This window comes from Leptosomus discolor, chromosome 1 (assembly GCF_034619465.1).
Source record: "Leptosomus discolor isolate bLepDis1 chromosome 1, bLepDis1.hap2, whole genome shotgun sequence".
Taxonomy (NCBI): domain Eukaryota; kingdom Metazoa; phylum Chordata; class Aves; order Leptosomiformes; family Leptosomidae; genus Leptosomus; species Leptosomus discolor.
Genome location: NC_141391.1, coordinates 147490652 through 147506197, shown reverse-complemented (window position 1 = coordinate 147506197; position 15546 = coordinate 147490652). Strand labels below are relative to the sequence as shown.

The following is a 15546-nucleotide window of genomic DNA, read 5'->3' as shown; positions in this document are numbered from 1 at the left end:
ACGAAACTCCTGCAACCATCTATTACTATGTTTTCCAAATAGCCATCTCATACTGAAAAGCCCTGTTAGCTGAATATTTGATAGGTATGGGATATAACCGCACTTGTTCTATTTGTTTTAAGGCAACTTTTAGGCCTGGGTTTTAAAATCCTTTCTTCACTACTGAGGGTCAGTCAGAACACAAAAAGTGGTTGTCCAACAATCTCTATTAACAAGAGGAATTGCTCCGATCTCCTTGTGAATTAACTCTCAAGTGTTTTATCAATAGGGTTAGTAATAAATTCCTAACAAACCTGGAAAATTTGATAGTCTTAGAAGTGGTATAAGGCATTAAGAATGCTGTACTGAGCACTTTCAACTATAGGTATTGAACGTGAAGTATATAAAGGATTTAAATCCATATTAACATTGTTCTGCAGTCTGATTGCTGGTGACTTTGAGTGCAGCCTGTTTTGTATGTGTCTATCTGAATAAGGGTTCCTAACTTAGCTCAGAAGGTGCCTGAGCTGGACACAGTAGTGCTTTTTAACCAACCATTATAAGATACACAAGGTTGCAACAGGACAATGTTCGAAGCTAGTGAAGACATGTACGTTCGTAAAGCAGAGTATCTTTCAAGGAGGATATTTTTTGGATTCTTCCAAAATATGCAGTCAGCTGACTGTACAAAATGGTTGACATCCTGTTACATAAGTGAATAAATTCTGTAGTCAGACTGCAGAATAACTAGTGGTCACAGCAGAGACTGAGGCAATGCAGCCAGAGTGAATACCATCAAGAGATGCCTCGAACTAGTTTGTGCTTTCCCATCACGAGCCTTGCCAATTTTCTTCTTACAAGGTAAGGTTCCAGATGAGTCCCTGTGGCAATACACACTGCAAATACTAGGTCTACACTAAGAACTGTAACCATGTCTAACCTCAGCTGTCAACATTTGTCTTAGCTATACTGTCATTTAGCATAGTAATTCTATGGGACCAGATGTGATCAAACCTCCATGATTTGCAAACTCATTAACTTCAGTTGAACCACAATGAAAGGGATTTTAGTTAAGTCACGTTCCCTTGCACTTTGCACGGGCAAAGAGGCACAAATAAATAGTTATACGGCTCAGTTTACATAGGGAAACTAGGTGTTAATAGAATGATGAATCAGAGCCCTTAGCTTAGGTGAGGATTATAGCTTGTTTTCTACCATATCCGTGAAGCATGATTAAATCTCAATATAACCAATTCAATTACTGACAGCAACACATAAATCTTTCAGAATAGGCTAGTCCAATGTGCGAAATATGTCTTTCATTACTGATCAAAATAGCAGGTATGTCCAACACAGTGATTTTACTGGAAAGCTAACATTAAGTCTCTTGATAGTGAAAAATAATGATAAGAGCAATGTTGAAATACACATACGAAGAACTAACTTAATGAATAACTAAGACCATAATGGTTTAAGAATTGTCCTCAGTTACCTAAGGAATTCAGAAGATTCTTTCTAGTTTGGTGCTTCTGCCTCTAAAGACAGCTGTTAATATAAAAATAATGTGAGTAAAACTGTAATCAGAAATGAGATTTCAAATTTGTAGTTAGAAAACTTTTTATGCAGTAGATACCTCAAACAGCAGCAGAAATGGCAGAAAATAGAGTTAAAACCATGTTGTCTGGTAGATATGTAGAAGAATGTAGGTCAAAAATACTATTAGATGCATGTTTTTAATGTCCAGGCCCTGTAGTTTACCTGAGTCTAGGATTCAGGGCATTCAGGAATCTTTCTGTATAAGTATTAAAGGGATAAAGGCAACACTAAATTCAGACCAGTTTACCGAGGGCTATGTCCAGTTGTATCTTAAAAACCTCCCAGGATAACCTCCCCAGGCAACCTGTTTCAATATTTAATTATCCTCGTAGTGAACAGATTTTTTCTTATGGCCAGTCAGAACCTCAGCTCTGTCAATTTTCTATTCTTGCCTGGATCCATCTGTTTCGTAACCTCCTATAGATATTAGAACATTGCTGTCTGATCTCCTGAAAACCTTCTCATCTCCTGGGTAAACAAGCCCACGCACCTTCCTCAGCTTCTCCTAGGCAAGTGCTCTAGCCCGAGACATCTTGATGGCCCTCATCTGAGCTTACTCCAGTTTAGCGACATCTTTTTTGTTTTGGCCGGATACGGACTAAGAAGTGCTAAGTATGTAACAAGGCATCTACTGACTGGTCTCCCATGAATTCAGCCCAGGATGCTGTTAGGCTTCATCACTTCCAGGGCTTGTATTTGGCCCACCACTGGCTCATGCTTAGCTTGCTACCCACCACCTGGGGAGCCTTGTCAGTGGAGACTGAGGCAAAGAAGGCAATGAGGACCTCAGCGTTGTCTGTGCTCCAATGTCACTAAATCACCAATTGGCAGCAGTTCCACATTTACATTGTTCATCCTTTTACTAATGATGGATCAGTAGAACTTCTTATTGCACTTCATGCCCACCACCAGTTTTAACTCTAGATGACCTTTGGCTTTCCTAACACCATTTCTGCATAACCAGGCAGAGTTTGTGTATTTCTCCTTTGTAGCCAGTCCTTACTTCCTCTTCCTATTTATGTCCCTTTTGCCTTGAAGCTGTCATGAGTTCTCTGCTTGGGCAAGCGACTCTCCATCTGTCTGTTACTGGAAATAAAAGCTATTAAAAACACAATTGAGAGTAAATCCCTCAGGATAAATAAATTCTGGGTTTTTGGAATGAAGTTTCAAGTTTTCTAATTCACTTCTCTCTTCTATTCCTTTTTACAGCACTGTAATTACTATTTGGCAATTTAAATTTAGACTGTCATTTTATTTAGATGTGGATGGGTATATGTCAGGTCTGGGTGATTTGAGGAATAAAGTCTCAGCAAGAGGCTGTTTACACTTTTCAGGAGCAGACACGTATCTGTGGAACTTTTAACGAGGTTTCTCCACTACAAGAAAGAGAAAAAAGAAAAAAAATCTAAACAAAGCTGAACAGAGATTTGCAATACAAGCCAGCAAAAATGCCAGTGGCAGCAACTGTCAATGAAGTCAGTGGGAAAACTGCCGTCAAGTCCAGCAAATGAAGTATTTCTATTTTATACAAAGCTCAGAACTGCCGCTCTATTATGAGGTGACTTTAAAATGTATTTACAGCATTTAGATTCTATGCTTGCTGAAGAGGCTGTCGTCTCCTATAACAGTGATCATAAGAATAATAAGCACTGTAGAGTCCTCCTGGAGCATTCACCTTTCTTGAGTGGTTCTTTTTCCAGGAGAGGATCATTTTGTGAAATAGAGGAGAAAGAACAGATATCATATAACTTGATGTCAGCTAATGTAGCTTTAGTAGAGCTCCTGTAACTTTCACAAATAACATTATCATAAGTTAAGAAGGCACTGCCTAGATAAAACCAACACAGTGAAGAACTGTTTTAACAACCATTTGTGGAAGGCACCTACCTGTGTTTCAGTATCAAGATGGAAGGATACACCAAATGGCATACCATAAGTTTTGTGGTGGGACTGACATCTTTCAATATTTTCATTAGTAACAAGTATGATGGGATAGAGAATTGTTTGTTCAATTTTTAATAGAGGCCTATTGTAAGAGTTTTTGACTGTGATGAAAGTTGGGATTAGCAGTGATAGGTAGATTTTCAGAAAGGATCTGAGAGTTATACTACAGACAAATTGAAATGGGTTGATGATAGGAAATTGAATTGGAAAGGATGAAATGTGCTTTTTCTTCATGTGACACTGCTAAAACTTCAGCTGGAATATTTTCTTCATTTTATAGAAAGATGTGGATAAGGAGTCCAGAGAAAAGCAATTAAAATTATCAGACATCAACAAACAAGACTTACAAGAAAAGTTTGAAACAATTGTCTATAGAAGATTGAGGAAAGACATAATAACAGGCTGCAAATATATTAGAGTCTGCTGTAAAGAAGACAGGATCTTCATGTTCCCTTAGGAAAGAACAAGAATTAATAGGATGAAAGCACAGCAAGTTTAGATTAGGCATTAAGGAAAAACTCTGTGAGGGGAAATACGGGAACAGAAATTTGATAGGGAGGTTGGAGAAGAACTCTTATCACTAAAGATCTTTAAGAATAGGCTAAATAAGCACCTCAGAAGCATGTTTATGGTTGAACTTGCCCTGGTAAGCTGACAGATGGAATATCTCATCTTTCCAGGCATATTTTTTTGTGACTCTCTATGTGCTTGCTTGAGATGAATTGTATTGTGCAGTTGTTCACTGTTTCATTCTTTAATACATGAAAGGGATACATATGCTTATGATTTTTTCTATATCTACAAATACATATGATTACTATGATGAGATATTTTTACTTGGCTTAGAGAAATAAGCACTCCTGTTCATTTATTTTGTGTGTGTTCTATAAGCTTTCGGCTTTTGCTGCAGAGCAAAGGATGTCAGCATTCAAAGACTCACTAAAAGTTTTTACTGTGTTGCTGGATGCATCTAAATTCCACATAGTTGTGCTGGATACTATCAGTCACTCTTGACTCAGCTGAAATGGTTTTTAAGCAGTCAAGGAATATATGGGGACATATGCTGCTGAGCAGCTGATTTTTAGATTGCAAACAGTCCTGTATGGTTTCTCACGCACTGACTCCTGTGTCCATATGACAACTTGGACTACAACTGTTTTGATCTCATTGTATTACTGGGTATGACTTGAACTTTTCTATAACTACACTTATAGGTAGTTTAGATTGGATCAGAGTAAAAGTCATTTGTAGTTGATTATCTTATATACTTTTTCTGCTTAATGTAAAAGGAAGTCAGTGTATCATTCTAAAATGTTCTCTACTGTAAGATTCACAGTAGAAAAACCAAAACCATTGTTGACCTTACAAGCTTTGTTAATCAGTTTACATCTAGTGTTTCATAACAAATCCTGATGTTCTTACTGGTCCTCTAGGAATGCGGCATATTTCTAGTCTACAGTGAAGTCCCAGTAAATGTTCCCATCACCCCAGACCAAGTTTGTTTTTGCATTATTATCTGTTCAGTTGCTTGAAGTTTCCTTTCTTTCCTCCGTCTCACGACATATCATCCAAACATTCTTAATCTCCAGAGGAATTGCAAAACACATTCCCATGAAAATCTTAGATCTCTAAAAGCAGTACACAGGAAAAAAAGAATAAAAACAACATAAAACTAGCCTTGCTTCTCACTGAATGCCTTGAGCAAACTCTTATGTCACAGCTATAGTAAAGTATAAGTCTTTAAGGTCCAGAGCTCCAATCAGACTCTGTCATAAACAGGGTTATTGCCTTTTTGACCGATTTCTATTATAAAACCAAAAGGCTCATTAATCTCATCTAGGGCTTTAGTGGAGGAAAAAGAAAAGGGGGGGGGGGGGGGGGGGGGGAAGTGAGCGAGCTGTTATAAGGTAGCTTTAATGGTTTTGGGAGGCTTATTGGCTGTATATCTTTGGTCTATCTCAAGTCACACCAGTTCTCTGAATGAGGCTTTTTTTAATCTAGAAGTGATGGTACCTGACGTTACGATTATACAGTAGAGGTCATTCAAGAATGCTTCAATTCTGTATATTTCTTTAGCATACCATGAAGAAAAAAAGGATTTTAGTCTTCTACAGAGATGTGATAAAAGGCATTTACTTGAAAATTCTTCATCATACCAGTTTTGTTAAACTGATGCAAGTAATTTCAGCAACTTCATGGAGGCAGCGAGTTGTAATAGATACAGATTTTAGGCCAACGGGCTCTTGTCCCGTTGGCCATAACACAGTCATTGGTCTTTGAACATCCTATGGTTGTAAAGTATTATAGGGCTTAGCTGTGATCTTGAAGGTACGTTTTGGGGTAAGACGTATTTCTATCTTTTAGATAACATCATGTGCGCAAGCTGTGTAATGGATTTCTGTCCAAATGGCTGACGTCTTTCATACTTATTATTAACAGGCCTTCGGATGCATTACATATCTTTTGAATAAATGCCATCATGTAGTATGATCTTAGCAATGTGCCACAAAGGTGGCTGTCAGTTAGAGATGTACTGGTGCCTTTCAGTACCTTTCAGGGGACCTATAAGAAAGACGGAGGCAATCTTTTTAGCAGGGCCTGTCGTGGCAAGGACGAGTAATGGTTCTAAACTAAAGGAGGGTAGGTTTAGACTAGATCTAAGGAAGACATTTTTTACAAGGAGGGTGCTGAAACACTGGCACAGGCTGCCCAGAGAGGTGGTACAAGCCCCATCCCTGGAAGCATTTAAGGTCAGGTTGGACGGGGCTCTGAGCAACCTGATCTAGTTGAAGATGTCCCTGATCATCGCAGGGGGGTTGGACTTGATGACCTTTAAAGGTCCCTTCTGACCCAAACTGTTCTATGAGTCTATGATTCCAGGAAATAACGAAATACAGGCTGTGCACCAGAGTGAGGTTCATCTGCACGTGTGTGTGTGTGTGATAAATTAGAATGCTCATGCAACACCAGGGCATGCATTGCTTTTTTTCTTGAGTAGGCTAAACCAGCCTCAATTGTTTGCTGATGTAAATTTTCCCATGCATGATGGATGGTGACTTGTCTTGGCTGTTTGTAATTTTCCTGGTGTAATTTTTAAACTATCCCCTTCTGTGTTTTATATTCCAAAGGAGTTTGTGAAAGCAACAATGAACATTTTGCATCTGTACACAGTTACTTGGCCCAGTCAGTAGGTTTTTTGGAATCCTTTATGTGGTCTTCAGTGAGTAAGCATCTCCTCCCACTGAAACTTTGCTTTTTAATATTATGAGAAGTTACTGTGTTGTTCCTTCTAGTGGGTCTTGTCTCCTATACTAAGATGTTTTTATGTATTTTTTTTTATTTCAATTGCAAAGTGTTCCCCTTATGAGCAGCTGGCATACTTAGACACAGGCAGGAATGGAGCTTCAGCATCTGACTGATTTCAGGGGTTACCTTGCAGGAGAGGATCTGATATCACAAGAGCTTGAGCAAAACCAGGGAAAGCAAATTTTTACATTGTATTTTGCAGGTTACTGAAATATTAATTATATGTTCAAATGGGTTCTTTAGCAACAACAGTAAGAGAATTGACTAATGTTGCAGTCATCGCTTTATGTGGAAGTTGGCCCACAGCCCAACCCCACAATATTAAACATCGTATTTCTTCCAGTAAAGTAATTTCTGATTGCAGTATCTGTTTTCAGCTCAAGAAGCTTAATGTGGGAGGCTTGGACTAGCTCAAAAAGGGCTATGTTTTCATAGTGTAATTGTGTCTCTTGATGCAGTTGGATATCAGAAGTCAACTATGAATTTTGAACAAAATATATAATATGGGACCTTTACAGCAGTAGTTTTGATTTGGAATATTTTAGCCCAAAAACATAAATGCAGGTGAGAAACAGATTTGGGTTTTAGACATTCTCAGAATGCTAAAATGCTTTCAAATTAGGATTTAGATTGGACTTCTGTCCACAGATAAGTGAAAATGTTAATGTTGCTAATTTTCTGGTTCCCTCTCTTTCTCAACAAATTGACTTCCATGACCCCTAAGTGTATCAATTTATTTAATACTTAATGTCTATTTTAAATACCTCTGTTAAACAAAAGATAAGCTAAAAGACAAAGGAATGAATGAATGAAAGAAGGTTCTGGGAAAATCTTTCTCTGAAATCAGTAAAAGACACAGGTTTGTAATTCTTTGAGAGCTACAGCACAAAACTACACAATAAATACATAACAGTCATAACGTAACATAACTGTCACGCTATGAATTCACATCTTGCATAATACAGAAAAATGTGGAAGGAAAGGATTACTATTGTGGACCTTCATCATTCCTAGTACTACCTAGCTGAAATGGAATGATATACTAAAAAAGGAAACAACACAAAGTTAATGGCCTGGGCTGCTTTAGGGTGAACAACTCCTATGGAAGGTCTGGTTTCAAAGTTAGCTTCAATGTAAACCAGGAAGAATTTCCAAACGTAAGAATGGGAAGACCACCTGAACATTTCTTGTGACTGAGACTTCCAGCTGCAGCCTAGAATCTCACTGCAACTTGACTTTCTTTCTGTGATGATACAACACAGGCATTTTTATGGGCAAATGAGGAAAACTGCTAGGAAAACTTCTCATTTATGAATGAATCAGCAAGGAGAGTGGGTTCAGACTCAGCCCACCTTTGAGGTTTTAGCAAGAAACAGAGATCCTCACATTTGTTTCTGCATTCAAGCTTCCCAAGAATATTTAGTTTATTCAAGTTCATTTTGAATTACGGGTTAACACACAGTGTATATTTCCTGTGATCTGTTTACATGCCTCTGTATACACAGTTGTGATGAGTAAATCTCTGCAGTGCTTTTGTCTTGTGTGAGGATGCAGTATATGAGGCCTTTCTGAAACTCTCAAATGGTAGGATTGTTAGCAGAAGCCTGGCTAACCTGTTTTCTTCTGCAATAGCATGCCATAGCCACAAACTATGCTAGTGATAAGAAAAAAAAGTCAAGACATGGTGTCAGATTCTGCATCTCATTTACTCTAGGGTGAATACAGAGCAACGGTACAGAAAACAAGACAATGTATTTAGTTTCATGCTGTTGTAACTTGGGTCGGAAACATCCCTTCAGAATGATGTTTATTTAATGATAGGATCATCTGTTGTATTTTTTTGTTGCTGTTAGATTGTGAAGTTGTAGGCCTTGCCTAGTAGGGAGTTGATATTTATATCCCATCCTCTTTGAGAACAACTTTTAAATATTTCAATACCAGGAGAGAACTTGTTTCCGGATTCACTTTCAGGCTGGAGTCAAGAAATTAAAGCAATGAGAGTTTAAAAAGAAAAGGAAAGAAGAGCCAGAAGAAAACATGTAAGCTCCAAACTTGTTCAGTTTTTGGATTTCTCACTAGGAAGCTCTTGCTGTGAAAACTGTCTCTGCCCCAATTAGTCAGTGACACCAGGCAGAGCCATAGAGCTGTCTGCATTGAGAAAGAGAGAGATGAAATAATGAGGAAGGCAATACTGGAAAAACAAATGCTGAGTTACAAAACAAAAACAAATAATGAGTTACAAATACTAACTCTCTTGCACGATTTGCTATTTTCGGTAAAATTTCTCATGTAATTGTTCTCTTTTCAAGAGACCGAGCTCCCTTCATCTTCACATCAGAGATGGAGTATTTCATCACAGAAGGTGGAAAAAACCCACAGCGTTTTCAAGAGTTTGTGGAGCTTTGTTGTCGCGCTTATAATATAGTCAGGAAACACAGCCAGTTACTCTTGAACCTGCTGGAGATGGTAAGAAGCTTGAGGATGAAACCAAAAATCTATTTCCTCTTCCCTTTTACCACTTCTCTGCTGCCTCCAGTAGCACTGTGATTTGAAAAGGTATCAGCTGCACTGCTGGAAATGTTAGTGCTGGCACTTCCTGTGCAAAGAAACTATCCAATTTCAGTATTAGTCTCTGAGAAAAGAAAAATCGAAGGTGATTGGTTTTTCTTTTTTTTTTTTTCTTTTTTTTTTTTTTTTAATGCATTCTTTTTTACAAAATAGCAGAAAACTGCAAACAAGGGTGGGTACAAGTTTCACATTCAGGAATTTCACTCAGTGCTTCTTCTAGGTCTTCAAGAAACCATTTACCAATCCTGTTCATGGTTACAGTAAGACAAAGTGAACTAAATATTTTCACAGAGTGGGTGATACAACAGTACCTAGCAGCACTGTAGCTAACAATGATGCCATTAGAATGCTTTTTGCACATTTCCACACCCCCTTCTTAGGATGGCAAACACAAGAAAGAAAGAGCAGTACTCATATTGACACAGGTTTAAAAGTTCTTTTGTATAGGATTTTAAGACCTCTAGGAGTTTTTAATCCCTTAAATGTTCCTACTGATTCACGTGCTGTCGCAGATTCCATCACTGCTTTGTACTTCTTTTTACTTGTGTGTGATAAGTTAATGCTTTTCGCCTTCATGGGTAGAATAAGAATAGTAAGTTAACTAATATTTGCTAAGTTTTTTGGTTTAGATCTTAATCTAAAACTTATGTCCAGGGCCCCATGTGAAACCTAAGTGACTGGTCTGTGCATGAAAAAACTACACAACCTTATGAAAACAGAACCCCTGCTGAGGTTGGGGTACAGCCAAGAAGTTGCTCTGTAAACACTACTTTATCACCTTCAACTTCTGAAATGGGGAGGGGAGAAACAGCAAGAGTTTGCTTATCTTGTTTCTTCTTGTCTATGGATTCTCATGCAGCGATACAATGAATGATTTCCCAATATGGAGCGGAAAGCATTGCCCCAGATCTCTTAACCCTGCTTCTAAGTAGTCACAAAGGTGCAGCAAATCTGTGTTCCCATCGTAAAGCATAATTTTGCACTGAAAGCAGTGCAGAGTGCAGTTGTAGGAGACACTGTCTAAGTTAAAGAGCCTCTGGAAAACTCAGGAGCACCACTGCTCTCTCATCCACAGCCGTAATCCCTGCGTTTCTGAACAGGTTGCCTAAAGATGCATGCTGCAAATATAGCTACGTATTCTGCCCATGTCCTTGTCCCCAGTGCAGTCCCTTTTTCTGCAAGCAGCTGAGATAATGATGTTAGATTACTCTGGGATAATAGAGAGAGAGTGTTAGGAAAATGTTCCCAGCAGGAGCTCTGAAATAACTAGCTGTCTCTGCCCGGATATAGCTCAGGTTTGTCTATATTCAGGACATGCTGCATCTTCTTTTATTTCTGCTGATCTTTAAGGAAAGGTAATAATGCTGAGCTAAAAGCCAGCATACAGATATGTTTTAGTATTTGTCAATGGGCTGCCATTCAGTCAATTTTGTGGCATTTCATAATTGAAAAATAACTGGCAGCATACTCACACCCCATCATTGAGCACTTCATGTCAAAGGAAATTAAACAAATGAGACAAGCTTGCGAACACCATGTTTTTGCCAGTGATGTTTGGAAGGGTGAGTCTGGTTCTGCACTTGACATGGGCTGTTGGTCAGAAACTGTTAAGTATCAAAATGTTTTAGTTGCATGGGTCATTTCTAGAAAAGTAAATAGACTGTGAGGAAGTTCCACTTTGAGTTAATTTCCATGCAGAATATCAGATGTTATCGTGAAGGGGCAAAATAAACTAACCATTGCTTATTTGTATCAATGATAGTCTAAGACTTCTCTCTGTCTGGAAATCTGCATCGTTAATCTTCACTCCCTCTCCCACGTTCTGTTTTCTGAGATGCTATTTATAAAACATGGTTAAAAAAATCTAAACAATAAGGCTATTTCTAAAAAGTGTAGTACTTCACAGGGGTAGTAAACTGTGCCCTGGATGGTCTGTAGCTGTTAGTGGTCTGTAGCAAACCGTGATTATGAACAATTTGGGGGTTTTGGCCCAGTCTGGGAATTAATTATTTTTCTTGGTGACGAGCAGCATCTTTCTAGAGCTGTAGTGTCATTTGCTATTGGGAATAAGACATAATCCATGAAGCTTCCGTCACTTTCAAAAGCAGATACGTCTATGGGAGACCCATAGTTCAGCTGCATAAACACCTGTAGTTCATCAGCTTTGCTCTCATTAAAGATTTGATGTGAATTGTTATAAAGAGGGTGATTGCAGGACATAAACACCTTTTGACTAGTTTAAAGAAATGCAAAATCCATTACTATTATAAAGATTTTTCAAGTAGAAAATTATTAAAAGGGCCTTAGAGGTGGCACTAGACAGCAAGTAATTGATCCACTTGCCTCTGTTGTGACAAGAAGCAGGTTGACCTAATAGTATAAAACAGGAGAGAGTACCCAGACAGAGCAGATCTAAGACTCAAGAATACTGTGTGCCCATACAAGTCATTTTACCTTTCTAAACAAAGAAAAACCATTTGGGAAAAGAGGATCGGGAAACACCCCCTTTTGGAGGTCTAATGTATGGAAAATACATGCCAGGACTATTCACTTTTCATGGGATGGTGGGTTGAGCGTCTCACACCAGCTCAGAATCCAGACCCAAGGAGAGTGTAGGCAGCTCCACTCAGTGAGTCAGAAGGCCTAGGATGACCAAGTGTGGTAGGTCAAGACATACATGTGGCCAAAGAAGGGGAGAAATGCAGGCACTTAAACTTAGGCATCTAGTGACATTTGAGTTGCCCTAGGTGACTTGTAGTTGTTTTCTGAACAGTTGTTCCAAGTCTTGTCTAATTAGCATCTCCTATCACTAGCCACAGTGTTCAGAAGCCTCCTCCATCAGAGGACTGGAAACAGGGAAGATAAGCTATATGGAGCAAAAGGGATGAAGCAGTATAATAAGCCTCTAGGACCCACTTGCAGCCAGCAAAGCACTGTGTAGTTACTGCCCAGCAAAAGACTTTTTTTTTCTTCAGCAAATCATAGAACCTAAAAAAATCCTGGTTTCCAGTTTTACTAGGGATCATTCAGATTATGTTCGTATCTGATATTGTTCCCTTTTCTAATGCAGGCCAAGAAGTTTAACTTGCCTATGCAACAGCCCCTTTTTTTTGTTTGTTTGTTTGGTTTTTTGTTTGTTTTTTGTTTTTTTTTTTTAAAGGGGACAGGACTTGTTATCACCTTTTATAAATGGGTTGAAGGCCTACAGACAAATAACATTGTAATCCTTAAGTGTTGAATGTTGTTATTGTCCCTGCTTTCAACTCACTTAAATTCACCTGATTGAGCTTTCTGCCTCTCTGCTCCTTGCTAGCCAGAACTTTGTGAGAGTGATCTAACTGTCCAGTGGTAATATAGGTTGGGTCTGAATGAAGGAATATTTTCCTCATAATGCCAAAAAGAAAATATACAAAATATTAAAACTTGACTTAGAAATATTGAGAAGGTTTGAAGGAATAAAGAAAATATACCCCCTCTCTCTTTTCCCCTTACTCTATTCATCCCTCAGCCAAACCTTAAAATAAAAGCAGTGCTTCCTTTTTTCTTTGCTGTTACTTGCAAAACTCAGTGGGTTTTTCTGTCTGAGGTAGACATAAATATCAATGAAGAATGCACAACAGTGACTGCAAATTCAGATACATTTCCTTCTGATCAATGTGAAGGAGTCATTTTTTTTCTCCATTACACACAAAACATTGCTCTCAATGTACTATGATTGTTGAGAAAAAAACAGTAGGTGTGAAGCAAGTAAAAATTATTTTGTTGTGGACATTTTAAAATGCCTGGGCAGAGCTGGATGGGCAATTGGATGCACTCAGTTGTCTACCCTACTCGTGTTGTTACTTTGCAAGGGGAGTATTTGCATGATTTGTTTTTTGAGCCTAACTTGGCCAACTAACTAGACAAGCTCAGTCCAACATCGATGGAGAATGATACCCTCTCCAGGGGGCAATTCTCAATGCCCAAGTCAGAGCTCCTACTATGAATCAATGTCTAAAAGAACTTTTCTCCTCCATTGGCTGTAGAGGGAGTGAATCTACAATCCCTTTGCAGGAGGAGTCCAGAGCAGTGACAGCGGAATCAGTAGTTACAAATGAGAAGGTGATGTTGCAATAAATTGGATTAGGACTAAGATGACGCTGTGAGCGTAACAGAAATGTGGTTACTGTTCTTCAGGTGGGTGAATTTATTTGCCTTCCCTTAATCATTGTTAGAAGGCTATGAAGGAAACTTAGAAATGCACACATTGAGATTATGATATCCAAAGAGAAATAATTAAAATGGATCAGTGATTTTGACCCACACCTCTTTCTGGTACCTCAGTGTGAAGGTTTACAATGCAGTATATTCACTTTAGTATTCCAGGCATTGCTCTAGCATCAGAACCACTTTTCAGATCAGCAAAACTGACCTTTTGGTGTAAAACCTTTGTTTTCTCAGTTAGCCCCATTTAATTTAGATTCCTTTTCAATAGAACGGTGGACTAATGATATTTGTTTACTTTAAGATGCTGCATGCAGGATTGCCTGAGCTAAACAGCATTCAGGATCTGAAGTATGTGTATGATAACCTCCGTCCTCAGGACTCAGACCTCCAGGCTACAAGCTACTTTACAAGGTAAAACCAGAATGTCATCCAGAAACCTTATCTCCTTCAGGCGTGAAGCAAAACTGTCGAATTAAAAAAAAAAAAAAAAAAAAAAAAGCAAAAAAGTAGCTTTTTCTGTAATGTTAAGAAGTTGTAATCAGTGAAATTACACAAAAGGATAACTGGTCTTCACATGTTTACTTTTTAATTTCCATTCGTTATGCATGTTATAACCTATCGTCAATTTCTGGAAGAAACAATTGTGGATTTGTGGTACACTTGTACCAAGTCACTTATTCAGCACCTAGAGATTTCTCAGGCTTTCATGGTGAAACCATCCTGGCTTCCATCTAGTCGACTTTCCTCACTGATTTTACATGCAGCAGCATTTGGACTTCATAAAAAGGTTCAACTTGTTAATGAACTGAGTGAGGACCTGGAATTCCTGCATTTTAGACCCTTCTGCTCTTCTTTAGACCTTCTGTGTTGCCTCAGGCAAGTTACTTTCCCTCTGTTAGTCATAGTTTCTCCATCTGCAGAATGGTACTGATTCTTTCTTCTAAGCACTGAACAGATCTATCACAGAAAAGCATTATTTGTGAATATAGGTACATTTAAAGCTTGACTTACGTTAGGATAATGAAATCTTTCACTTATTTGTGATAATAACTGGGGATTATTGATGAAGAGATGTGTATAAAATCAGTTTGAAGCCCTCAGTCCCGATTTTTAGGTCAGGCCTCTGCATTACATATAATTCCAACTGTTGATGGGATGATGCTTTAGATGGAGCCAATGGAGACTGTCTGGATTTGGAAACACTTTCCTGTTCTAGGCACAATATGAGAAAAAATTTTCTCTGTCAGAGCCTGTCCTGGGCAGCACTATCATTTCCCAAAGAGTCTATGTATTCACGCACCCTGGACACCAGGTAGACATGCAAAGCCAGCCAAACTCTTCTGACTTCCTCCTCTGGTGCAAGTGCAGGGCACATATCCAGGTCACAGCACTGGACTCTGAGTGAAAGGCTCCTTTCAAATTCAGAGCCCTCCAGGACACTCCCATAAGGCAGCACAGTTCTCTGCATGGTGCAAACTGCCTTGAGGCAAGAGCAATTCCTCTACCCTTCAGTATAGCCAGAGGGCACATTGCAATGAACAAGCGAGATGAAAGTGTGGACTGGAGCAACTGAGCAGTCTCATTACTATTACAGAGGCCCATATGAAGATTTTGGGCAATTTGAATTGTGTTGTTTAGGGGAGATTTATTACTTTCTATAACTACCTTAAAGGAGGCTGTAGCGAGGTGGGTGTTGGCCTCTTCTCACGAATAACAAGTGATAGGACAAGAAGAAACGGCCTCAAGTTGCACCAGGGGAGGTTTAGATTGGACATTAGGAAAAATTTCTTCACCGAAAGGGCTGTCAAGCACTGGAACAGGCTGCCCAGGGAAGTGGTTGAGTCACCATCCCTGGAGGTATTCAAAAGGTGAGGAGATGTCACACTTAGGGACATGGTTTAGTGGTGGGCTTGGCAGTGCCAGGTTGATGACTGTACTCCATGATCT

General features: G+C 38.9%; 1 protein-coding gene across 1 annotated transcript in view; it reads left to right on the top strand.

The window, feature by feature from the left end:
- The window catches only part of PIK3C2G (phosphatidylinositol-4-phosphate 3-kinase catalytic subunit type 2 gamma), a 205741-nt gene that overhangs the window by 138622 nt on the left and 51573 nt on the right, over positions 1-15546 (top strand). The window contains exons 24-25 of the mRNA XM_086466907.1: positions 9135-9291; positions 13901-14010. Coding sequence (XP_086323033.1) covers positions 9135-9291; positions 13901-14010 — 267 coding nt within the window. The remainder of the gene's footprint in view (positions 1-9134; positions 9292-13900; positions 14011-15546) is intronic.